Genomic DNA, 25,872 nt, shown 5'->3' with positions numbered 1-25,872 from the left:
TGATGAGGTCACACTAACCCGCGGGAGCGCCAAATAATTCAGCCCCATGGACAGCACACCATTATTGGCTCTATTGAAAGATTGACAAAAATTGCGCTCAAAATCAGCACCATGGACGAGCATTGGTGTGGCTCCACGAAGCTGTCCATGGTCTTGAATTGTAGTTTATATTGACAGCTCTTAAAAGTGTCATGCTGTGACATCCATCAATTTGAGGTTTGGACATATTTGGTAGGACATGGCCTACTAGAATTTCATGAACACTATTAAGCGGTGGAACCAATCAATCCCCCTGTTTTAACTCCATGGACTTAATTGGAGCATCCACGTTCTCTAATTAAGTAAACACGCTTTTGAGAAGTTGCTCTTCTGGTGAGAGGATAGTTTTTTTGATGCTTTAAATCTCGGACAGTTCTGCTAGGCCGTTTTTGATCAAAACCCAACGCACCTGCACTTCTAGAAACACTCTCCCTCGAGACCCGGGGGCGTAGTCTCCCCTGGCTTGCGCCTCAACCTAATTACGAGCCATCTGCCCATCTCCTCGCGCCTCCACCAAAGCCGTGGCTGATTGTTATAATATTATACGGCGCAAAGGGATGCAACTGGGGGACAGGGAATGAAGAGTGACGGAACGGGAATTAATCGAATCTAGCAGCAGAACCGAGCCATTCCCTTCAAGGATGGATGGCCGGACCCGAACCTGCCCAAAAACCAATTCCATTATTTATAAACCCACAGCTGTAGACCAAAGGATGGAAAATTAGGGTTTGTTTGGACATTTTAACTGTTATTTTTTCTTGGGAAGTCCATACACTGTGGAATAACACATGCAAATTGATTGCTCAGTTTGTGCGTTGAATGTGATTTACCAGATCTAGTGACAAAAAATGTGTTGAAGTTAACTATAGGACAGGAAAATCTCATGGTTCCCTACCATGCCTAACCAAGATATAGGCCTACACACAGACCTCATAGGCATCTTTTTTGTCTGCTCGTAGGCCTACATTATTGGATGGTGGCACAAGAACAGAAGGATTTATACTGAACAAAAATATAAACGTAACATGTAAAGTGTTGGTACCATGTTTCATGAGCTGAATAAGAGATCCCAGGAATTGTCCATACTCACAAAAGCTTATTTCTCTCCAAATTTGTTAACATACCTGTTAGTGAGCATTTCTCCTTTGCCAAGATAATCCATCCACCTGACAGGTGTGGCATATCAAGAAGCTGACTAAACAGCATGATCATTACTCAGGTGCAGCTTGTGCTGGGGACAATAAAAGTCCACTCTAAAATGTGCAGTTTTGTCACACAACACAATGCCACCGATGTCTCTAGTTTTGAGGGAGCATGCAATTGGCATGCTGACTGCAGGAATGTCCACGAGCGCTGTTGCCAACATCGTTTTAGAGAATTTGGCAATACGTCCAACCGGCCTCACAACCACAGACCACGTATATCCACGGCAGCCCAGGACCTCCACGTCCGGCTTCTTTTCCTGCGGGATCACCTGAGACCAGCCACCTGGACAGCTAATGAAACTGAGGAGTATTTCTGTCTGTAATAAAGCCCTTTTGTGGGGAAAAACTAATTCTGATTGAATGACCCTGGTTCTCCAGTGGGTGGGCCTGGCTCCCAAGTGGGTGGGCCTATGCCCTCCCAGGCCCACCCATGGCTGCACCCCTGCCCAGTCATGTGAAATCAATAGATTAGGGTCTAATGACTTTATTTAAATTGACTGATTTACTTATATGAACTGTAACTCAGTAAAATCGTTGAATTTGTTGCATGTTGCGTTTATATTTTTGTTCAGTATATATGCATAACAAGCCACACCAATAATGTTGGAATCCATCTCAAATATAACCGATAACTTAACACTGTTTGACAGCATTGCAAGGAAACGAGAGACAACGAGACCACATCTAACGCCTCTATTGGAAGTTGTTCCATGTAGCCCGAGCATTTCATCAGAATTTCCTTATAATGTAGCCTGTGTGTTCCCAATACATAGGCCTAAGGTTGGGGAGTAACTGATTACATGTACTCAGATACTTTTGAACAACTAGATTACTTATTGGATTAGTTTTACATTTAGAAACTCAAAAAGGTACGTTACTGATTACAGTTTGGGAAAGGTAACTACTAACGGATTGCTCTAAGCACAAAATAAAACGTTTTATTACATTTTAATTCATTATATGGAGAGTGCCTTGGTCCTCCTTTCTTTTTGATAGTAATAGATTGCATTTAGAAAGTAACCTACCCAACCCTGGTAGGGCCTGCAGTATTATAACTGTGATATTGCCACCATCAGAATAAATACAAATGATCAATGGATGATGGTTCAACAGCAGAAATGCTAATAAAATAAAAGTGAACATGGCTAACATACCATTAATCAATGCTGTACCTGGTACCATCACAACCCGTGTAAGGCTCAGTGCAGTCGAACTTCAGTTTTTCCATATTGTACAAGAGCTTTTGAAACTAGTGTTATTTCCTGATAGTTGCTGGATGAAAATACAATATACACAGGATCTTCTAATCAGGTTTGCATTGGCAGGAATTTCAGCTTTCCATGGTGGCATCCCAATGTGGTAAATTGGTTAATAGTTCCAAACCTCTGCCAATGAGCTTGTTTTCCCCTCGCCACTCAATCTACACACCAAATAGCCCTAGCAAAATTCTTGCTTGAGAATACACTAGTATGTGAACACCCCTTCAAATTAGTGGATTCGGCTTTTTCAGCCACACACGTTGCTGACAGGTGAATAAGAGAGCACACCGCCATGCAATCTTTATAGACTAATATTAGCAGAAGAATAAACTGTACTGAAGAGCCCAGTAACTTTCAACGTGACACCGTCATAGGATGCCACCTTTCCAACAAGTCAGCTTGTCAAATTTCTGCCCTGCTAGAGCTGCCCCGGTCTGTAAGTACTGTTAATATGAAATGGAAACGCAAGCAGCAACAACGGCTCGGCAGCAAAGTGGATTGGCCTCACAAGCTTACAGAACAGGACGGCCGAGTTCTGAAGCGCATAAAAAGATGGTCTGTCCTCGGTTCATGAAATGGGTTTCCATGCCAAGCGTCGGCTGGAATGGTGTAAAGCTTGCAGCCATTGGACTCTGGAGCAGTGGAAACTTGTTCTCTGGCGTGATGAATCACACTTCACCATCTGGCAGTCCGATGGACAAATCTAGGTTTGGCAGCTGCCAAGACAACTCTACGTGCCCCACTGAATAGTTACAACTGGAGGAATAATGGTCTGGGGCTGTTGGTTCGGGCTAGGCCCCTTAGTTCCAGTGAAGGGAAATGTTAACACTACAGCATACAATGACATCCAGACAATTCTGTGCTTCCAACTTTGTCACAACAGTTTGGAGAAGGCCCTTGCCATTACAGCATGACAATGCCCCCATGCACAAAGCGAGGTCCATACAGAAATGGTTTGTTGAGAAAAACTGGCCTGCACAGAGACCTGACCTCAACCCCATCGAATACCTTTGGGATAAATATGGAATGCTGACTGCAAGCCAGGACTAATTGCTCAACCATATTAAATCATCATTTTGGAATTGGATGCTCGATGAGCAACTTGGACATGTAGTTATGCTAAAGAGCCATTTTTGGCAAATTTAATGGAACTCAAATCACAGTAAGGTACTTAATTGTCACCCAGAAATGATTTATTAAATTAGCTGCATTGAACCGTAGATGGTATATGCTGGTTCCCAGATGCTCCTCTTATGAACCACACATGGGACCTGAGAACATGCAGAATTCTGCTCCTTGGTGGATAAATTGTGTCATGACACCATCATGTCAGCATGACTGATACTTGCAGCACAGTAGTCAGTCCAACAGGTGTAAGACTGACCTGGTTGACCGTAATAACTGAAATGACAAGATTGTAGACTCTTAAGCAATGTACTTTGAAGGTAGTCTTCGGTCACCTATGAATAAATTAAGTGAACGCACCCATCACCATGCCTTAACCAGTCAGCACGGCTGGTCATTTTAATTTGTTTGCTACCCAAATGAGCAATGTTGTGCCAGTGCTATGGATTAACAGTAAATCGTGTTTGTTACTGTGATTAGATCAGTGACATTAATTTGGTTTAAGTTTAGTGTTTGTGCCTTTGAGGCACCGAGTCCTTCCAAAATACAGCCACAACTCATGGACCGCCATCTGGGATGCTCATTATTCACATTCAATGAAACATGTTTGACAATGGGAAACCAAATGATTCAACCTTGAAGTCTAAGATAATTACAAAACACTGCACTGGTACAGCAGGCTAACATCTGTCTCCATCTAGTGGAGGAGTGGCAGCAAGAAGCCCATCATGCATTCTGCTGGCCAGCTGAACATTAACTCAGTGAACCACCGCCAAGCAAAGACAAAAAATAATTAACACAGCATCCAGGTAGGTAGAGAAAACGCATTGCTGCCATGTTTATTATTCATTTCAGTTAAAGGTTGTGGGTAAATCACTGGAGTAGGTATTGGGCTTGTTCCTCATGTACAGGACAGTTATCAGAATGCCCACACAGAGAAGGCCCAACACCATCACCAATCCCACCACAACTGCCTCTGCAGAGACACCTAGGATACAAAAGGACTTGGATTTAATGTGATCCAACAATGCTCAGGCTACATGGAACAATTTATTTTAAGATTAATAACACTCAATTAAGGTAAAGTTTGTGTTGTAGCATAGTTACCTGCTTCAGATGGATCCTCAGCCAACATATGAGAGTGCTGTGCTTCAGCCTGCACTTCCTGCTCTCCAGCATGTACTTCCTGGTCCCATTTCACGTAGGTGTCCTGAATGAAGATTGGCCCCAGCATAGCATCCTCTTCCCACACTACATCTGGAGAGAGAAGAACTCCAGTCACACATAGCTCTTGTATAGGGCTAATTTAGCCATTGAAATCACTTAAACAATTTCTCCATATAGGTCAGATTCATTCTAGTACAATTACGCTTTTCTTCATCTTCAAGCATTCCCCTGCTCCGATGTTGCATGCATTAACCAATGGTCACATACCATGTCGTTGGGCACCAGATTGCTATAACATGTTATTTGACATGCAAAATACCTATCCAGGCATTGTAAGACCTGGCATGCATCAGCAGAATCTGAGGGGGAACACAACACATACCTGTATCAGAGGGCAGACTCCTCCCCTTCCTCTGGCCACAGGAAGTCTGACAGCAGCCACACACCTCATCATCTCCATCAGCTCCCACCCAGCTGGAGAAGAGTGGATTATGACGCTATACCATTGATAGGCCTCTAACAATACCAATGACAAAGAGAAGCCCATGCATACCGGTTGGGTCCTAAAGCGAAGGAGCAGGCCTTGTGCTCCATGTCTAGGGGAGCAGTTGCTACAGAGGCCTTCAGGCTACATGTGATGTAGATCTATGAGAGATTTCTATTAACTGGTGGAAATTTAATATGGACTCAACACCATATGCACACATCCCAAGTCAAATACATTCCCTTTGTTTCTGATATTTACATTAAGTCCTAAGCCGTGCATACATATGGCCCACATTCAAAGCACCTCAGAAGTGCTGAACTACGATGAGATTGACCTTTGAAACAAAGAATTTAAGAGTAGACCTAATTCTAGATTAGAATTACTTTGAGACACTGAATACAACCTCAGATTTGGCATGTTTTAAGTAAACGCCATTATGGTATAACCCCATCAAAGGCCTGTCCGCAGCCCCGACAAAGTGACTCACATTGGGGCTGGTCTGCTGCTGGAAGCGGAAGGCCTCTAGCTGGAGGTGGAGTCTGTCCAGCTGAGAGCGGACCAGGAACTGGGAGACAGAGCCTGTCTGCAGGGCATCAGTTACACACCTGGATGGGCAAAGGTAGGTTAGGAGGGTAGTGGGACATCCTGGTCCCTCTGATGGTAGCTACTTGCGTTCTACCATAGCTATATATGGATAAGGGGAAACATTAATTTCCTTAGTACAAGAGTGAGGTGTGGAAAGCACTCATTGAGGGGAGTCTAAATTCAAGACAGTTGCAGGAGGGGGGGTGAATGCAAATTTAAAGACAATAAGATATATTTTCATATTGGCCCTTACCCATGGTTCTGGATGAAGTCATATATGGGAGTGGAGTTGGTGTCAGGGACCAGGGTGGCCACACAGCTGTCCACAAACACACGCATGGGCACATGGTGATACTGCTGCACAGATGCCACCAGATGAATAATGTCTCCCAGGAAGTAGACATTAGATGACCTCTCATACTTCCAGTCGTCTATGAAACATTTGAAAACAGATGCACTCACTGTACAGTAAACAGAGCAGATGTGCATAGATGGATTAACAGTAGGTGTGCTCTATTGAACCCAGATTGTTCAGAGGATTACCCACCATTCATGAGTGCAAGGGTGAAGGTCAGGGAGTCCTCAGCTACTTTGGTAGCACCATAGGGAAGCCAGGTGGGCCTCAGGGCATTGCTACTCACATTGAGTCTCCTGGGGGTAGGCAGAGGGTAAGGGATCAGGTTTCCATTGAGATCATAGTATAATGGTACATTTATTCTGGAACTATAGTAAGCCACACACCTCAGATAGTGGCACTCAATGCAGACTGTGGCATCATTGGTCCTGACAATGGAACTGACACCTTCCGGTGTTGGGGTGTAGATCAGGGTGAAGGCATAGACAAGGTAGTCCTCTGTCATCTTACACCCCAAAAAACATTACACCATATTTAAGTAACCTTCATGCAGTGGAAGAAATCACAGTACATGTAGAACCGCATTAAATTACTAGCTAGCTATTCCGAACACTGAAGCCCTTACCGTCAGCACACTTCCACAGGCGTGCAGCTCCGACTCAAACAGCAGGACCTGGGCTGAAAGGTCCAACTCCGTGGGGACACAACCTCCCAGGGAGACATCCTCCGCCTTCACTAGCTGGCCCGTCCCAAACAGGTCCAGTTTGGCCTCCACCCGCACCCTGCTCTCCCCACAGCGGGCCCCCACACTCCTGACAAGTTCTGGAGGGGTCAACACCACCTTCACAACAGACTCGGGATCAGGAGCCCAGGCTGTGACCTGGGGCCTGGCTTGGTCCTGGACTTGCTCCCTAAGCTCAGGTTTAGTTGATGACACATCATCGTAGCTCAATGAGACAGGTTGTCGAGCAGGCCCTCTCTGTGAGTTCCAATGTGCTTCACAAACCCAGCCCAAACAGAGAAGCACAAATAAATATAGAGATCCTCGCGCCAGCTGCCCCATGATGATGTTGATGACGATGATTATTGTTATGACTATGGCCTGCTTTACAGCAACCACAATAAAGACCTCTCTGTACTAAGAACATCTTTTATAGTCACATGACTCCGCCCTGTTTCTCATTTAGTGAATTGCCTACCAGCTAAGATTATTACACACACCTGTCAGCATTGTTTAAACACACTGATTGGCTCTGTTCTTACACTTTGAAAAAGCCTTAGTATTTTTTCCCTTCCTTGAAGTTATCACTGATTTAACACAATCTAAGATGGTTGAAAACAAGGGTTCCACTACAGCTTTTACCAATCCCGTCATGGGAGATCAGTCATTACTCAAACTTTCAGCACAGATAATATCAGCATCTTTGTCTTTGTAAATGGATTTCAAATGTAACAAGTAAAACATGAAAAATGTATCAATATTCCTATCTTAAAATGTTCCACTCAGTATTTACACCAAGGATGAACCCATGGCTCGTTTTCATAAAATGCACTGGAACACTGTACAATGACCACAAGATGGCAGTAATACCTCCCATTTCCCAACCCAGAGCATCATTGGCGCTTCTGGAATGAAAATGTGTGTGTACATGAAAGTGTTTGTGACATCTGTTCACTCTGTAAACTGCATGGTCTGCGTTATACGAGGGGACCTTTTAAAGGTGCGTTGCATATGTTTCCTTCGTGCTGTTATAACCCCCTGGAGCCTGTGTGCCCCAGTCTGATATCTAACCTTACGCAACACCACTGGTGTAAAGTACTTTAGTAAAAATACTTCAAAGGCACTTAAATATTTAGTATTGCCCATTCACCCTCTGAACGGCATACATACACAATCCATGTCTCAATTGCCTCAAGGCTTAACCATCCTTCTTTAACCGGTCCCCTCCCCTTCATCTACACAGATCTAAGTGGATTTAACAAGTGACATCAATAAGGGATCATAGCTTTCACCTGGATTCACCTGGTCCGTCTGTCATGGAAGGAGCAGGTGTTCTTAATGTTTTGTAAACTCAGTGTATACCCCCCAGCACAACACATGATATAGGCAACACTCACAATAAACATATCCCCAAGCAAAACATATGACATATATTTGAAGTCGGAAGTTTACATTCACCTTTGCCAAATATATTTAAACTCTTCACAATTGCTGACATTTAATCCTAGTAAAAATTCCCTGTTTTAGGTTAGTTAGGATCACCACTTTATTTTAAGAATGTCAAATGTCAGAATAATAGTAGAGAGAATGATTTATTTCAGCTTTAATTTCTTTCATCACATTCCCAGTGGGTCAGAAGTTTACATATACTCAATTAGTATTTGGTAGCATTGCTTGTAAATTGTTTAACTTGGGTCAAACGTTTTGGGTAGCCTTCCACAAGCTTCCCACAATAAGTTGGGTGAATTTTGGCCCATTCCTCCTGACAGAGCTGGTGTAACTGAGTCAGGTTTGTAGGCCTCCTTGCTCGCACACACTTGTTCAGTTTTTGCCCACAAATTTTCTATGGGATTGAGGTCAGGGCCACTCCGATACTTTGACCCTGTTGTCCTTAAGCCATTTTGCCACAACTTTGGAAGTATGCTTGGGGTCATTGTCCATTTGGAAGACCCATTTGCGACCAAGCTTTAACTTCCTGACTGATGTCTTGAGATGTTGCTTCAATATATCCACATAATTTTCCTTCCTCGTGATGCCATCTATTTTGTGAAGTGCACAAGTCCCTCCTGTAGCAAAGCACACCCACAACATGATGCTTCCACCCCCGCGCTTCACGGTTGGGATGGTGTTCTTCAGCTTGCACGCCTCCCCCTTTTCCTCCAAACATAACAATGGTCATTATGGCCAAACAGTTACATTGTTGTTTCATCAGACCAGAGGATATTTCTCCAAAAAAGTACAATCTTTGTCCCAATGTGCAGTTGCAAACCGTAGTCTGGCATTTTTATGGCGGTTTTGGAGCAGTGGCTTCTTCCTTGCTGAGCGGCCTTTCAGGTTATGTCGATATAGGACTCTTTTCACTGTGGATATAGATACTTTTGTACCTGTTTCCTCCAGCATCTTCACAAGCTCCTTTGCTGTTGTTCTGGGATTGATTTGCACTTTTCACACCAAAGTACGTTAATCTCTAGGAGACAGAACGGGTCTCCTTCCTGAGCGTTTTAATGACTCCAACCTAAGTGTATGTAAACTTCCGACTACATCTGTACCTTACCTTCACAACATACTGAGCATAATACATGTACCTTTACAGTGAACTGAGAAACATTCCAGTAAGAGCAACACATGATACACCATCAGCACCCTGAAAACACATCAGCATAGGCCAAACATACACTGAGCAAATATTTAAAACGCAACATATAAAAACTGTTTATTCCATGTTTAATGAGCTGAAATAAAAGATCTCAGAAATGTTCCAGACACACAAAAAACTTATTTCTCTATCATGTTGTACACAAATACACACAAGTGTCACAAATCAAGAAGCTAATTAAACAGCATGATCATTACACAGGTGCACCTTGTGCTGGGGACAATAAAAGGCCACACTAAAATGTGCTGTTTTGTCACACAACATAATGCCACAGATGTCTCAAGTTTTGAGGGAGCGTGCAATTGGCACACTGACTGTAGGAATGTCCACCAGAGCTTTTGCCAGAGAATTTAATGTAAATTTATTTACCATAAACCACATCCAACGTTGCTTCAGAGAATTTGACAGTATGCCCAACCAGTCTCACAACAGCAGACCTCGTGTATGGCGATGTGTGGGCGAACGGTTTGCTGATGTCAACATTGTGAACAGAGTGCTCCATGGTGGAGGTGGGTTATGGTATGGGCAGGCATAAGCTACAGACAACAAACACAATAACATTTTATCGATGGCAATTTGAATGCATAGAGACACGGTGAGCAGATCCTGAGGCCCATTGTTGTGCCAGTCATCCACTGCCATCACCTCATGTTTCAGCATGCTAATGCTCAGCCCCATATCTCAAGGATCTGTACTGAATTCCTGGAAGCTGAAAAGTCCTAGTTGCATACTCACCAGACATGTCACTCCCTGAGCATGTTTGGGATGCTCTGGATTGATGTATGGCAGCATGTTCCAGTTTCCGCCAATATCCAGAAACTTTGCCCAGCCACAGGCCATAATCAAGGTATCAACTCTACGCAAAGAGATGTGTCATGCTGCATGAGGCAAATAGGGGTCACACTGACTGGTTTTCTGATCCACGCCCCTACCATTTTTTAAAGGTATCTGTGACCAACAGATGCATATCTGCATTCCCAGTCATGTGCAATCCATAGACTAGGGCCTAATGAATTCATTTCAATTGACTGAGTTCCTTATATGAACTGTAACTCAGTAAAATCTTTGAAATTGTTGCATGTTGTGTTTATATTTTTGTTCAGTCTATATCTTCACACTGGACTGCTACCATCTTGCAATGCCCTGTACCAGTCCACACATACCACACACAAAAAGACTCCCCAAAAAAGCACGTCTGTACTGACGTCAAGCAAACTTAGAAATAGAGATAGAGAGAATGGCGTGACAAACCAAACCCATATGTCTCACTCATGTTCTGGCTCATTCTGTGTTTACATGCATGCATACCCAAATGCTAATGAGTAGCAGTTGTTCCTTAGTACCCCCATGGAAACAGGGTTAGTGTGTGTGTGTCCAGATGTAGGCCTGCCCAGGCTTTGTTGTCTTTTCCGTGTTGGTCAGAGTTCCTTTTCATGAGACCGCATCCCGTGAGTCAGTTTAACCGCAGAGAGACCACTGCCTGGAGAGGGGACCTATAACAACATTACAGGAGCAACACAGCAGAGTAAAGTGCACAACTACTCAATCACATCTGCACATAGGGTTGCACACAGGTTATTTACCACAGTTACCAGTATTTTCAGTAATTTTGGTAATTATCAGGTAAACTATGGTAACTTTGGTCATTTATACTTGAATAACACTTTTTTTCTTCATATAAAGTATTACTTTTTTATGTGTCCATAATGTCCATGTGTTGTTAGTAGATCGACCATATGGTTTAAGAGAAAAAAGCCTAATTAATGATTAAAGCATAATCAACAATGGTATTAACTTTGCAACTCCTCCAACTATTTACTTTTCACAACTGCCACCACTTTCGTGCCAAAACATTTACAACAAAGACAGATTGACATTGCTAGAAAAATAAATATGGTGTTCACTAAGCTGATAGGTTATCCTAAATATAACCTTTTATAGCCTTGTCATCATATTTTCTATTTTAAAATCAGATTGTTTTATATTTTGTACATGTGGTAAGTCCACACAGGGCCACTGATAATTAGACACCTGCGATAATCTGGGAGGAAAAAGGCCACTAGATGTCATGTTATAAATTACATACAATCCTTGAAAGTTTACTGCTAAGCTTCGGATGTTATCAAAAATATACCATCCCTTTAGAAACCTATCTGCACCTATAGCGAACACACACACACACACACACACACACACACACACACACACACACACACACACACACACACACACACACACACACACACACACACACACACACACAAAACACCCTGATGCCAGCATGAAAATACTCTAAGCTCACACACAGATGCACACACCTGCACCTGTACACATATACGAAAACCCAGGGATATAGTTTGGTTGGCCAAGGTCAGTCGTTCCACACTGTCTGCACCATAGGATACAAATGTTGTCCAGAATAGCTTCAACAATGCTTGGCATGCTTCACAGGCAACAAGGAACACTGTCCAAAACTGTGATAAGGGGGGATATTCTCAATTGGAAAAAAGTCTGTCCTCTCCTAGACTTGTCCTTCCTCCTCTCACCCGAGATCTGGAAACCGATAAGTGGTTGAGGAGAGTGTCAATTTGTTAGTAGGCGAACAGAAGAGTGCCCTCCTCTCCTCGATAGCCTCCTTCTGCCGAGGAAGCTGTAGTGTATGGAAGTGCATGGAAGGGTTTTGAAATCCACCACACCCCCCTTTGAATCAGCTGTTGTTTTCTCTTATAGTAGAAAAACATGGACAGATTTCAAAACCAGGTGCTACATATCTTTTATCTATAAAATGTCTGGCGGAATCAGCTAAAAGTCGCACAAACCCATTTGAGCTTCTCCAGGGGAGAGGGAGAGAAAAATGACAGATTGATTGATTAATTGACAGATGATTAGCTTGATTGCTGATTGACAGGCAGCTGTGTGAGAGGGTATGTTCGGTCCAAAGAGCATTACAAAAGCAGCAGTCTCAGCCATTTTTCAGTCACAGTCAGTTTCCTCTCCAAGCCACCTTTATCCTTAGTGCAACACTATACAAAATGGGTGAGTGATGTGTAACAGTCCTAAATGTTTGTGTGTGCCATTTTCATCTCATTTTTTTTATCTTCTGTTGCAGCTGATAAGAAGGTTCTGATCGTGTACGCCCACCAGAGTACTGGGTCATTTAACGCTGCAGCCAAAGACATGGCTGAGACAGTTCTGACTACTCAGGGCTGTAAGGTGGAGGTGTCTGACCTCTATGCCATGAAGTTTAAAGCCTCTGCTACTGCTGAAGACATCACTGGTAACAGACTGAACAATGTGTTGCTTAATTGCAGTAGTGAATAATCTGTAAGCTTGAGTGCCTGTTAAATGCTTAATAAGGTCATAACTCTTTTCTGTGGGCAAGTGCTTTTTCTCACTTCTGTTATTCTTTACCAGGGGAGGTGAAGGATGCTGAGCACTTCCAGTATGGAGAGGAGACCATGCTGGCATGGAAGGAGGGCGGACTCTGCTGATATCACTGAGGAACACCGCAAACTCTCTGAAGCGGAGGTTGTCATATTCCAGGTGATCTGCTGTAGTATTGTCTACTGACTTAGGAAAATTGACTTCATCAGCTTGAGCCTAGAACTTATTTTAAGTGTAGACCCTTCAGCGCTTTACTTTTTGGCTGGTGGCTGAAATGCACCCATTCATGGTACTGGTTGACTAGTGTCTCCCACATCTCAGGTCCCCATGTGCTGGTTCACTGTCCTGCTGTCATGAAGGGCAGGATGGACCGGGTGCTCACACTAGGATTTGCCTACACTTCAGAAAATAGGTACAGCCAGGGCATCAAGGTAAGGAATGCAATCCCATAATCACTGTTGAAAGGCCAATGCAGCTGTTAAACTGGAAATGATTTGGTCTAAGTACCTCATTAACAGTATTGCAACAATAATGGTCTTTTAGCAATTTACAGACAGGGCATTTTCAAGGTAAGGTATGCAATCCCTTAAAATCCCAATGCAGGTCTGTTGTCATTTCTGGTTAACAATTAAGGCGCTAGTGTTTCATTAAAAAAAAAAAAAAAAAGGTTCAAAAAAACAATTGCTTTTTTGCAACTTTCTCATGCAAGAATTTTGCTACCACAGTGGAGGGGAAACTAGGCTGGGGAACTTGTTTAGTCTAACTAGTTTACTGCTGGGTTTGATGTCACTGGCAAGCATCTACTCCAATGCAAAGCCTGCTGATTAGAAGGCCATGTGTAGATGGAATTGTCAACCAGCAATGATCAGGAATGACTCTGATCACACTGTTTCATCAGCCGTTATACAATGTGAAACAGGAGAAATGTACAGCAATGGGCCTTGAATAAACTTCAAATGGTTGGTTTTGCCATTCTCCTTCATGGTTCCCTTTCTGTTGTCCCTCAATGTCTCACCTCGTTTCCCTACAGGAAAAGCCATGCTCTTCACCACTGGATCCCAGGGTCTATGTTCATTGCCAATGGAGACATGAATGTCACCTTGTGGCCACTGCAGGTATGTTAGGCTTGGCTGACACTACCAGCATGTGGACTGCTGTACTGCAATGAGCTTCTGCTTTCATCTGTTATCACAACTGGATGTCTGCTTTTATTATAAGTATTTGACTTACAGGTTGCCATTGCTAATTGGCCAATTACTTCAGTTGGCTATATCAATTAATGTTTTATCTACTTGAGCAGTGTTATTGAATAATTGAATTGCCTCCCTATAGAACAGCATCCTGCACTAGGTTCCAGGTTCTGGCTCCACCCCACATCCCCTCTGAGGCTCAAAATCATGCTGGAGGCATGGCGCACATGGCTGCAAGGGCTTCTGGGTGAAATACAGCGTACCTTCACCCCACTCAGACAGCTTTGATGGTGATTGGGGCCTCCAGCTCAGAGGATGTCCAGCAGAAGCTCACAGCCAATGAGTTTGGCATTCTGTTGCAATCCACTTGGGCATGCCCCTCCCACCCAACAGCATGCTCAAAGCTAGTGTGTGAAGGATACTTGAGGAATGTCATGTTCTTCTCTGTACATGCTGTTTATGCTCTAAATCACATTGGTTTCCTTAAACCTAATGGTTTTCACTTTAGCAATTGTGGCATTAAAGGGGACAAACTCTAGTATTTAGAACACCAGTCAACTAAATCGCCGTATTGGCACTGTTGCATCACTGGCAAACACTATGACTATGTATTTCAGATCTTGCACACACTCTTCGCTGGTAAACTCAGCAAAAAAAGAAACGTTCCTTTTTCAGGACCCTGTCTTTCAAAGATAATTCGTAAAAATACAAATAACTTCACAGATCTTAATTTTAAAGGGTTTAAACCTGTTAACCATGCTTGTTCAATGAACCATAAACAATTAATGAACATGCACCTGTGGAACGGTCAATAAGACACTAACAGCTTACAGACGGTAGGCAATTAAAGGTCACAGTAATTAAAACTTATGACACTAAAGAGGCCTTTCTACTGATTCTGAAAAACACCAAAAGAAAGATGCCCAGGGTCCCTGCTCATCTGCGTGAACATGCCTTACACATGCTGCAAGGAGGCATGAGGACTACAGATGTGGACAGGGTAATATATTGCAATGTCCGTACTGTGAGACACCTAAGACAGCACTACAGGGAGACAGGACGGACTGCTGATCATCATCGCAGTGGTAGACCACGTGTAACAACACCTGCACAGGATCGGTACATCCGAAAATCACACCTGTGGGACAGGTACAGGATGGCAACAACAACTGCCCGAGTTACACCAGGAATGCACAATGCCTCCATCAGTGCTCAGACTGTCCGCAATAGGCTGAGAGAGGCTGGACTGAGGGCTTGTAGGCCTGTTGTAAGGCAAGTCCTCACCAGACATCATCAGCAGCAACGTCGCCTATGAACACAAACCCACCGCTGCTGGACCAGACAGGACTGGCAAAAAGTGCTCTTCACTGACGAGGTGCGGTTTTGTCTCACCAGGGGTGATGATCGGATTCGCGTTATCGTCGAAGAAATGAGTGTTACACAGAGGCCTGTACTCTGGAGCGGGATCGATGTGGACGGTCCGTCATGGTCTAGGGCAGTGTGTCACAGCATCATCGGACTGAGCTTGTTGTCATTGCAGGCAATATTAACGCTGTGCGTTACAGGGAAGAAATCCTACTTCCTCATGTGGTACCCTTCCTGCAGGCTCATCCTGACATGACCCTCCAGCATGACAATGCCACCAGCCATACTGCTTGTTCTGTGCGTAATTTCCTGCAAGACAGGAATGTCAGTGTTCTGCCATGGCCAGCGAAGAGCCCGGATCTCAATCCCATTGAGCACGTCTGGGACCTGTTGGATCGGAGGGTGAGGGCTAGGGCCATTCCCCCAGAAATGTCCGGGAACTTGCAGGTGCCTTGGTGGAAGAGTGGGGTAACATCTCACAGCAAGAACTGGCAAATCTGGTGCAGTCCATGAGGAGGAGATGCACTGCAGTACTTAATTCAGCTGGTGGCCACACCAGATACTGACTGTTACTTTTGATTTTGACCTCCCCCCTTTGTTCAGGGACACATTATTCCATTTCTGTTAGTCACATGCCTGTGGAACTTGTTTAGTTTATGTTTCAGTTGTTGCTCATGTGCTCAGTGTGAACCTGCTTTCATCTGTGAAGAGCACAGGGCGCCAGTGGCGAATTTGCCAATCTTGGTGTTCTCTGGCAAATGCCAAACGTCCTGCACGGTGTTGGGCTGTAAGCACAACCCCCACCTGTGGACGTCGGGCCCTCATACCACCCTCATGGAGTCTGTTTCTGACCGTTTGAGCAGACACATGCACATTTGTGGCCTGCTGGAGGTTATTTTGCAGGGCTCTGGCAGTGCACCTCCTTGCACAAAGGCGGAGGTAGCGGTCCTGCTGCTGGGTTGTTGCCCTCCTACGGCCTCCTCCACGTCTCCTGATGTACTGGCCTGTCTCCTGGTAGCGCCTCCATGCTCTGGACACTACGCTGACAGACACAGCAAACCTTTTTGCCACAGCTCGCATTGATGTGCCATCCTGGATGAACTGCACTACCTGAGCCACTTGTGTGGGTTGTAGACTCCATCTCATGCTACCACTAGAGTGAGAGCACCGCCAGCATTCAAAAGTGACCAAAACATCAGCCAGGAAGCATAGGAACTGAGAAGTGGTCTGTGGTCACCACCTGCAGAATCACTCCTTTTTTGGGGGTGTCTTGCTAATTGCCTAGAATTTCCACCTTTTGTCTATTCCATTTGCACAACAGCATGTGAAATGTATTGTCAATCAGTGTTGCTTCCTAAGTGGACAGTTTGATTTCACAGAAGTGTGATTGACTTGGAGTTACATTGTGTTGTTTAAGTGTTCCCTTTATTTTTTTGAGCAGTGTATATCAGTTGGCGTTAACAAGCTACCTGTCTTGTATGCTATGTCAACACACACACACGGACATATATTTTTCAGCAAACATAAGCTACGTCAACTTCAGTCTAGCTAAATGAGGTGGAGCTAACAAAGCATTCTAAAAAAGAAAATATGTAAAAAAAAATTATTACAGTGCTATCTGAGGTGGAAGCTAGCTACAGTAACTACCTAATAACAGGGCTACAAGGAGAAACTGTATTGCAGTTGAGTTTCTTGCTAATGTTATTTGCTGGGGGGTGTTACACAAAACACTTCAGACGCAATTAGCTGGTTACCTTTAACTAGAGTTGCAACTCTCTTGACCGGTTAACATTACCTCAGGCTCTCCATTGACTCACGTCGTCTTCTCCGTTCAGTCCGGCTTTTGCTAGACTCAGAAGTCAGTGATGTTGATGATGGTCGGTCAGTAACCCCTACACCACAACTCTTAAATTGAGGGGCAAGCAGAGCACTTCAATGTAGTCCCATGACTCCTTTCCATTCGGAAACTCCCGGTTGCCGTGTCACATACACGTGTTTAGCAGATGTTATTGCGGATGTAGCGAAATGCTTGTGGTTCTAGCTCCAACATTGCAGTAATTTCTAACAAGTAATATCTAACAATATTCACAATCTAAAGTAAATGAATGGATTTATGAATATATTATTTTTGGATGAGCAACGTCAGAGCGACATATATTAAGATACAGTAGAATAGGATAGAATACAGTTTATACATATGAGATGAGCAATGCAAAATATGTAAACATTATTAAAGTGACTAGTGTTCCAATTATTAAAGTGGCCAGTGATTTCAAGTCTATGTATATAGGGCAGCAGCCTCTAATGTGCTAGTGATGGCTATTTAACAGTCTGAAGGCCTTGAGATAGAAGCTTGTCATAATTACTGTGTAAGTCTATGGAAGGGGGTGAGAACCATGAGCCTCCTACGTTTTGTATTGAAGTCAATGTACACAGAGGAGGACGGAAACTTGCTGTACTCCGGCTACACAATGGTGCTACCCTACAGAGTGCTGTTAAGGCTACTGTAGACCGTCTTTGCAAAATAATGTATTATAATCAATAATTTGGTGACGTGATTATAGTTTTATCAACATTTTTTACTTTTAAATATTTTACAATTAAAGGTTTTATGAAATTCACTGAGGATGGTCCTCAATTTCCTCCTCTGAGGAGCCACTACTGATGTAGGCCATATGAACTTCATCCTTAACAATTCTGACGATTTTGGAGTTGTATTGGACTGAAGCCAACATCTCCCCCTGTCTTCCCCAAACGGCTCTCCGGACTTCCGAAGACAAGGTTGCATTTACTTTCCCATATAGCATTATTGTCTTCCTCCACAACCACCGCTCTGAGACCCAGGGCTGTTGCCTATCGGATTTGTTCTTCCATCCACCATGGACTTTAGCATGTAGAGGATGTTTTCATTGCTTCTTGAAGACTAGAACTAGCTAGCTGGTAAATGAGGCTTTACCCAAAGCCTGTTGGCAAGACCACTAATATACAGTACATCCTCCCCTCACACAAAGGCTGGAAATGCTTCAAGTTACTCCTATTTTAATTAAATCCCTAAGTTGGTCAATATTATGTGGCAGTGTCATCTCTCTATCTTCTTTTCAGAAAGCTCTATCACTGAGTTGTTTTCCCTACAGTTTTAGTTAGCCAGCTAGCCTAACTTTATCTTGGCTCTAGTGCGGTGTAGCAAATTGATGAGGAAGCATGGGGGGCGTTGCGCATGCAAATAGCGTGCATATGAGAACCAATAAAAAAAAAAAGCTAAAAATTGGAGCTATCCTCCCCCTTTTACAAGCCGGAGTTTCCAGACCAGTGAGTTGCAGCTCGCGCATCAGCCAGGCAATGTATCTGTGGCCGCTTGTTGTGAAAAGCCTTGTTCAAGTCCTTTTTGGGGTTTTTCATATTCTAATCTGTTATTTTTCCTGCAGTCTGAACAGCCAAAAAGCACATGGAGTTGGGTATTTCAAGCCACATTTCAAACCACCTTCGTAGGTGGTTTGAAATCAGATACAAATATGATTCCTGGCCATGCGACAAGGCTGAATGGTAAAATCTGATTTATTTGCCATCAAGTGGTTTTTAGACTTATTTGGCATATCTTGTAGCTTGCTAGCTACTCTGACAGTTTGACAAGAACATGTGGTAGCTAACTAGCTTATTAATTGTTTAAACAAACAAATGAGTGAATGTGCTAGAAAGCTAAATGGCTACCTAACTAGTTGACTGCTGTAGCTAGCAAAAAATGACTTGTTTTGAAAGTTGGATCATCTTATCCTTTGAGGCTTTAAAAGTGTTCCTACACTGTTTTGAACATTCAAAGCAACTGCAAAACGTCCATGGCAGGCATTGTTGTCACCTCATCTCAGGGTTTCCCAAATTTGGTCTTGGCCCAAGACAGACCCTGCCTTAGCTTGCTACATAACTTCTGAGTGATAGGAAGCACAAGCACTACCACCAATCAGCCTACACCACTGTGCACACACCAGTCGTTACTATGACACCTACCATAGCATGTCAGCAAATGACTGCTGTCTGAACACACACAAATCCGATTTGGTTACTTGTAACTTGCTGTTTGGACAGTCAGTTTCCAAAACAGATTTGAAAAACCAAAACTGATTTGAGCATTAAGTCCTGTATTGTGAACAAGGCTTAAGAGGCCTCTTTGATCTATGACTCCTATGTGGTGTTTGGAGCCAGTGCGAGCATCCTCATTTCGTCTGAACACGACCCTTGCCACACAGCAGAGGCACACCGGGAACATGGTCAGAACGCTTGGGGTTAACTGGGAAGGCTGTTCCAGAACATAGGAAGCCACACAGATAAGGGGGAGCTCATGCTTTTTGTAGTGTTTATGTGAGCAAGACAGTGTTTATGAGGTAGGACCAGGAGCTTTCCCTGAACGTATAAATGAGGTTTCTGGCATCTTAGCATTCGCCAAATCAAGAGTAGTTATACTTAAGCATGTACACGCTCGGAAGTAGCCATGATTGTCAGAAATAGTTTAAGTGTTTGGCTGAGGTATGTCTTGAGGGAGATCTCCAGTCCTGTACCCATCCTGCTCTGCTATTGCCCTCCATGGTTCTCTTCTCCCACATTCTGACAGGTAGGAAATCTATTTTCCCCACAATGCTAGGAAGTGGGTACTCTCTTGCCAGTCCCAGAGCCCAGCTGTCCGGAAGATCACATCTGGATCTCTCAGGGAGCCAATTATCCATTCAGAAAAACCTTTCTGGCACTGTGTTTGAAGCTGGAGCAACAATTGTGAAACACACAAATCAACAGAAGTTTTTAAAGGCACTGGTTGAAAATATCAAAAAGGAACCAAAAGTAACTCAAATTAAGCACACAGTAGAACCTACAGTGACTCTGACATAGTAGACCCCTTACAATGAGCCAAATCAATGTATTAAATGGATATGACACTTTTAAGAGCAGTAACTATTTATCAGGGGAGAGGTTTGAATGTATGTTTATTAGATAATGCAGCGATGAACCATATACGTGTGCTGTGAATGATCTGTTTTCCGCTGGCCACGGGGTGTTTTGACTGGGCAGTAAATTAGTCCCTCTGTTTGGGCCAGACATGAAAAAGGGTTAACAACAGGTCAGTCATTAAAAATGATGAACTGCCACAGCAGGCTACCAGGAGAAAGAGATGACAAATACAGAGATGGCGAGAGAGCAATGGAGTGGAAGAAAGAGATGGGGAGAGTTGGGCAGGAGTGGACTGAAAAAAAGTGAGGGAGAGAGAGAGTGAGAAATGGAGGTGGAGAGGTGAAGACTGAGGGAGATTTATATGACCCATGTGTTATCCTTTCACTCTGTCAGAGGACACATTTAAAAACAAGCAATTACCACCTGTGGAAGAAATGCAGGGTTTGTGTGTGTGTGCGTGCATGCGCATGTGTACAATGTGTACAGTATGTTAGGGGGGAGTGAGCTGGATTTACAGCAGCTGGATTGAGATTGACAGGCAGGAAAAGTGTGTAATCAACCACCAATGTCTAGCTGCCCTCCTGCTCCACCTCAAATGAATAGCTGGTGAATAGCATGCTATTCTCATGCTTAAATTCAAGGTCAGAATAATCATAGAGAAAAGTGCATTAAAAGGGAATCCCCCTTAGACTTTTGTACTTTTAGGCTTCTTACACACTGCCTTTTGGGTCAGAGCTCAGCAGGTGGAGAGCTAAACCTAACATACAGAGATAAACATACAGTATGACTCTCATAAATTGTGGAAGTGACTCACTGAACTGTAGGTTAATACAGTATATCCCATCTCTGAACCACACTCTATTGTGGTGAATTCAGACACAAGCCTCACGCCAGTAATAGCCACACCGTAGCCAGCCCGATTTACTGGCGTCTGCTCTAAGGAAGACGTTTCTATGGACTATATGCCTTCTGTCACTCATTTAGAGCGTGTGTGTGTGTCTGTGTGTGTGTGTGTGTCTTAGCCCCAGAGAACAGTCAGAGAGATGTCAACAAATACGCTGGGTCTGTCGGTATTAATACAGTGCTCTATTTGTAACATTTTTAATAGAAGGAAAATAACCCTCAGGGAGAAAATACCACAACAAACACCAGCTCCTTCCTTCACTTACTCGACTGCACATCTTTCATCTGCTTTTTCCTCCACTTCTCCTTTCACTGTGAAAATATAGTCTCTGTAGGAGGAGCGTAAAGGAAGCTATGTTGACTGGAAACAGTGGAACGTAGCACACACCTTCTGGTAATTACAGTATGCTTTAGGTTAAATGGTCCATGATTCAAATCAAATCAAATGTTATTGGTCACATACACATGGTTAGCAGATGTTAATGGGAATGTAGCAAAATGCTTGTACTTCTAGTTCCGACCGTGCAGTAATAATAAAGTAATTACTAACAAGTAATCTAACAATTTCACAACAACTACCTTATACACACAAGTGTAAAGGAATGAATCAGAATATGTGCATATAAATATATGAATAAGCGATGGCCGAACGGCATAGTCAAGATGCAGTAGATGGTATAGAGTACAGTATATACATATGAGATGAGTAATGTAGGGAATGTAAACCTTATATAATGTGGCGTTGTTTAAAGTGACTAGTGATACATTTATTACATCCAATTTTTTATTATTAAAGTGGCTAGAGATTTGAGTCAGTATGTTGTCAGCAGCCACTCAATGTTAGTGATGGCTGTTTAACAGTCTGATGGCCTTGAGATAGAAGCTGTTTTTCAGTCTCTCTGTCCCAGCTTTGATGCACCTGTACTGACCTCGCCTTCTGGATGATAGCGGGGTGAACAGGCAGTGACTTGGGTGGTTGTTGTCCTTGATGATCTTTATGGCCTTCCTGTGACATCGGGTGGTGTAGGTGTCCTGGAGGGCAGGTAGTTTGCCCCGGGTGATGCATTGTGCAGATCTCACTACCCTCTGGAGAGCCTTACGGTTTTGGGCGGAGCAGTTGCCGTACCAGGCGGTGATGCAGCCCAACAGGATGCTCTCGATTGTGCTTCTGTAAAAGTTTGTGAGTGTTTTTGGTGACAAGCCAAATTTCTTCAGCCTCCTAGGTTGAAGAGGCGCTGTTGCGTCTTCTTCACCACACTGTCTGTGTGTGTGGACCATTTCAGTTTGTCCGTGATCATCTCCTTTGTTTGTTGACGTTGAGGGTGAGGTTATTTTCCTGACACCACACTCCAATGGCCCTCATCTCCTCCCTGTAGGCCGTCTCGTTGTTGTTGGTAATCAAGCCTACCACTGTAGTGTCGTCTGCAAACTTGATGATTGAGTTGGAGGCGTGCATGGCCATGCAGTCATGGGTGAACAGGGAGTACAGGAGAGAGCTGAGAACGCACCCTTGTGGGGCCCCAGTGTTGAGGATCAGCGGGGTGGAGATGTTTCCTACCCTCACCACCTGGGGGCGTCCCGTCAGAAAGTCCAGGACCCAGCTGCTCAGGGCAGGGTCGAGACCCAGGGTCTCGAGCTTGATGACGAGTTTGGAGGGTACTATGGTGTTAAGTGCTGAGCTGTAATTGATGAACAGCTGTTACGGATACAGGTATCCTGTGTGTGTTTCTTTTCTCTCCTTCTCCCCTCACATGTGGCAATCATCATTCCCCAATCAGTCATCAATCAGAAGACATACCTCCTCCTGTTTCCATTACCCAATCACATCCCCTTTCCCTTGGTTTAAAAACCCATTCAGTTGTTCTTTCTGGAGCTCGATCTCTCTGTCATGCAATCTCTCTGTAGAGCTCTTGTTTTTGCAACTACATGTCACTTTGTCCGTTACCCTGTGAGTATTGTTTTTGTTATGGTGTTTGACTGTTTGTTTGATGGTGGGAAAAGGGCGTACCAAGACAAGTTGCGCATGGGCAGACACTACCCGTAGGTGAACTTTGTCTAAATACACTAGTTAGAACTGGGCGGACCACCCTCTGTATTTTTCGTTAGCTAGCTATCCAGTATTGAAGTAGGCTAGTCTAGCTTAGGGGTGTTTTTAGATATTTGTTTCTTTCCTTGGGTCCCCCCTTTACCATTTGTTTACCAAATAAACCATGAGTGTTTGATGGTAATTTAGTTGTCTGTGGTTTTTCGTTCTCTCTGTTACGTTTTCACTATTATACTTTGCATGAGTTATGTTACGGGTCTCGTTACCATCTCCCCTAGACTGCCGGGCCAAAGGGATTCGTAACAGCATTCTTACATAGGTATTCCAGATGGGTTAGGGCAGTATGCAGTGTGATTGCGATTGCGTCGTCTGTGGACCTATTGGGGCGGTAAGCAAATTGGAGTGGGTCTAGGGTGTCAGGTAGGGTAGAAGTGATATGATCCTTGACTAGTCTCTCAAAGCACTTCATGATGACGGAAGTGAGTGCTATGGGGCAATAGTTGTTTAGCTCAGTTACCTTAGCTTTCTTGGGAACAGGAACAATGGTGGCCCTCTTGAAGCATGTGGGAACAGCAGACTGGGATAGGGATTTATTGAATATGTCCGTAAACACACCAGCCAGCTGGTCTGCGCATGCTCTGAGGACGCGGCTAGGGATGCTGGTCCGGCAGCCTTGCGAGGTTTAACACGTGTAAATGTTTTACTCACGTTGGTTGCGGTGAAGGAGAGCCCACAGGTTTTGGTAGCGGGCCATGTCAGTGGCACTGTATTGTCCTCAAAGCGAGCAAATAAGATATTTAGTTTGTCTGGAAGCAAGAAAATGGTGTCTGCGTCGGGGCTGGTTTTCTCTTTGTAATCCTTGATTGACTGTAGACCCTGAGCCGTTGAATTGCGACTCTACTTTGTCTCTATACTGATGCTTAGCTTGTTTGATTGCCTTGCGGAGGGAATAGCTACACTGTTTGTATTCAGTCATGTTTCCAGTCGCCTTGCCATGATTAAAAGCAGTGGTTCGCGCTTTCAGTTTTGCGCGAATGCTGCCATCAGTCCACGGTTTTTGGTTGGGGAAGGTTTTAATAGTCACTGTGGGTACAACATCACCGATGCACTTGCTAATTAACTCGCTCACTGAATCAGTGTATACATCAATGTTGTTGTCTGAGGCTATCTGGAACATATCCCAGTCCACGTGATTGAAGCAATCTTGAAGCGTGGAATCAGATTGGTCGGACCAGCGTTGAACAGACCTGAGCATGGGCGTTTCCTGTTTTAGTTTCTCTGTATAGGCTGGCAGGAACAAAATGGAGTCGTGGTGAGATTTGCCGAAAGGAGGGCGAGGGAGGGCTTTGTATGCGTAGCGGAAATTAGAGTAGCAATAATCCAGAATTTGCCAGTCAGGGTCGCGCATTCAATATCCTGATCAAATTTAGGGAGCCTTGTTAAAATCCCCAGCTACAATAAATGCAGCCTCAGGATATGTGGTTTCCAGTTTACATAGAGTCCAATGAAGTTCTTTCAGGGCCGTCGAGGTGTCTGCTTGGGGGAGATATACACGGCTGTGATTATAATCAAATAGAATTCTCTTGGTAGATAATGCGGTCGGCATTTGATTGTAAGGAATTATAGGTCAGGTGAACAAAAGGACTTGAGTTCCTTTATGTTATGATCACACCACAACTCGTTAGTCATAAGGCATACACCGCCGCCTTTCTTCTTACCAGAGAGATGTTTGTTTCTGTTGGCGCGATGCGTGAAGAAACCGGGTGGCTGTACCGACTCTGATAACATATCCCGAGTGAGCCATGTTTCCATGAAACAGAATGTTACAATCTCTGATGTCTCTCTGGATGGCAAACCTTGCTCGAATTTTGTCTACCTTGTTGTCAAGAGACTAGACATTGGTGAGTAGTATACTCGGGAGCGGTGAGCGATGTGCCCGTCTACGGAGCCTGACCAGAAGACCACTCCGTCTGCCCCTTCTGCGGCGCCATTGTTTTTGGGTCGCCTACTGGGATCCGATCCATTGTGGTGGACCAAACAGAGGATCCACTTCGGGAAAGTCGTATTCCTGGTCATAATGTTGGTAAGTTGATGTTGCTCTTATATCCAATAGTTCTTCCTGGCTGTATGTATTAAGACTTAAGATTTCCTGGGGTAACAGCGTAAGAAATAATACATAAAAAAACAAAATACTGCATAGTTTCCTAAGAACGCAAAGCGAGGCGACCATCCCTGTTGGCGCCATCTCCTTCCAAGTTCAGGGTATCACCTGTATTTTATCCTCTGAGGAGTCACACATTCTCAGGCCAGACCCCTGACAGATCCTTTATACCATGGATTAAGATCGATACAGCCCAAGGCACACTCACACGTTAATTCCGGCTCTAATGAATGTCTCAACATCAGCCTGCATTGGCCTCCATTCCGGCTCTGATGAATAGAGTGCCAGGCA

General features: G+C 44.0%; 1 protein-coding gene and 1 pseudogene across 1 annotated transcript; one reads left to right on the top strand and one right to left on the bottom strand.

Moving 5' to 3' along the window:
- Window positions 1-4,450: 4,450 nt before the first annotated feature.
- On the bottom strand, window positions 4,451-7,329 carry LOC129821524 (zona pellucida sperm-binding protein 3-like). Its single transcript, XM_055879197.1, has 9 exons — window positions 6,848-7,329; window positions 6,609-6,727; window positions 6,415-6,518; window positions 6,121-6,298; window positions 5,770-5,887; window positions 5,349-5,440; window positions 5,178-5,269; window positions 4,736-4,885; window positions 4,451-4,616 (listed from the first exon to the last, which is right to left on the bottom strand). The coding sequence occupies exons 1-9, from the start codon at window positions 7,283-7,285 to the stop codon at window positions 4,480-4,482; spliced, it is 1,428 nt and encodes a 475-aa protein (XP_055735172.1). The 5' UTR covers window positions 7,286-7,329; the 3' UTR covers window positions 4,451-4,479.
- Window positions 7,330-12,631: 5,302 nt separating this feature from the next.
- On the top strand, window positions 12,632-14,516 carry LOC129821589 (ribosyldihydronicotinamide dehydrogenase [quinone]-like; annotated as a pseudogene).
- Window positions 14,517-25,872: the final 11,356 nt, after the last annotated feature.

The sequence above is a fragment of the Salvelinus fontinalis genome, chromosome 23 (assembly GCF_029448725.1).
Source record: "Salvelinus fontinalis isolate EN_2023a chromosome 23, ASM2944872v1, whole genome shotgun sequence".
In the NCBI taxonomy this organism is placed as follows: domain Eukaryota; kingdom Metazoa; phylum Chordata; class Actinopteri; order Salmoniformes; family Salmonidae; genus Salvelinus; species Salvelinus fontinalis.
The sequence above is the reverse complement of the archived record's forward strand: the minus strand, read 5'-3'. Positions and strand labels throughout refer to the sequence as shown.

Coding starts and splice junctions, on each gene's coding strand:
- LOC129821524 (XM_055879197.1), bottom strand. CDS start 7,285: ATGGGGCAGCTGGCGCGAGGATCTCTATATTTATTTGTGCTTCTCTGT. Junction 6,728..6,847: donor CCTGTGGAAGTGTGCTGACG/GTAAGGGCTTCA, acceptor TTGGGGTGTAAG/ATGACAGAGGACTACCTTGT. Junction 5,441..5,769: donor AGCAGCAGACCAGCCCCAAT/GTGAGTCACTTT, acceptor AATCTCTCATAG/ATCTACATCACATGTAGCCT.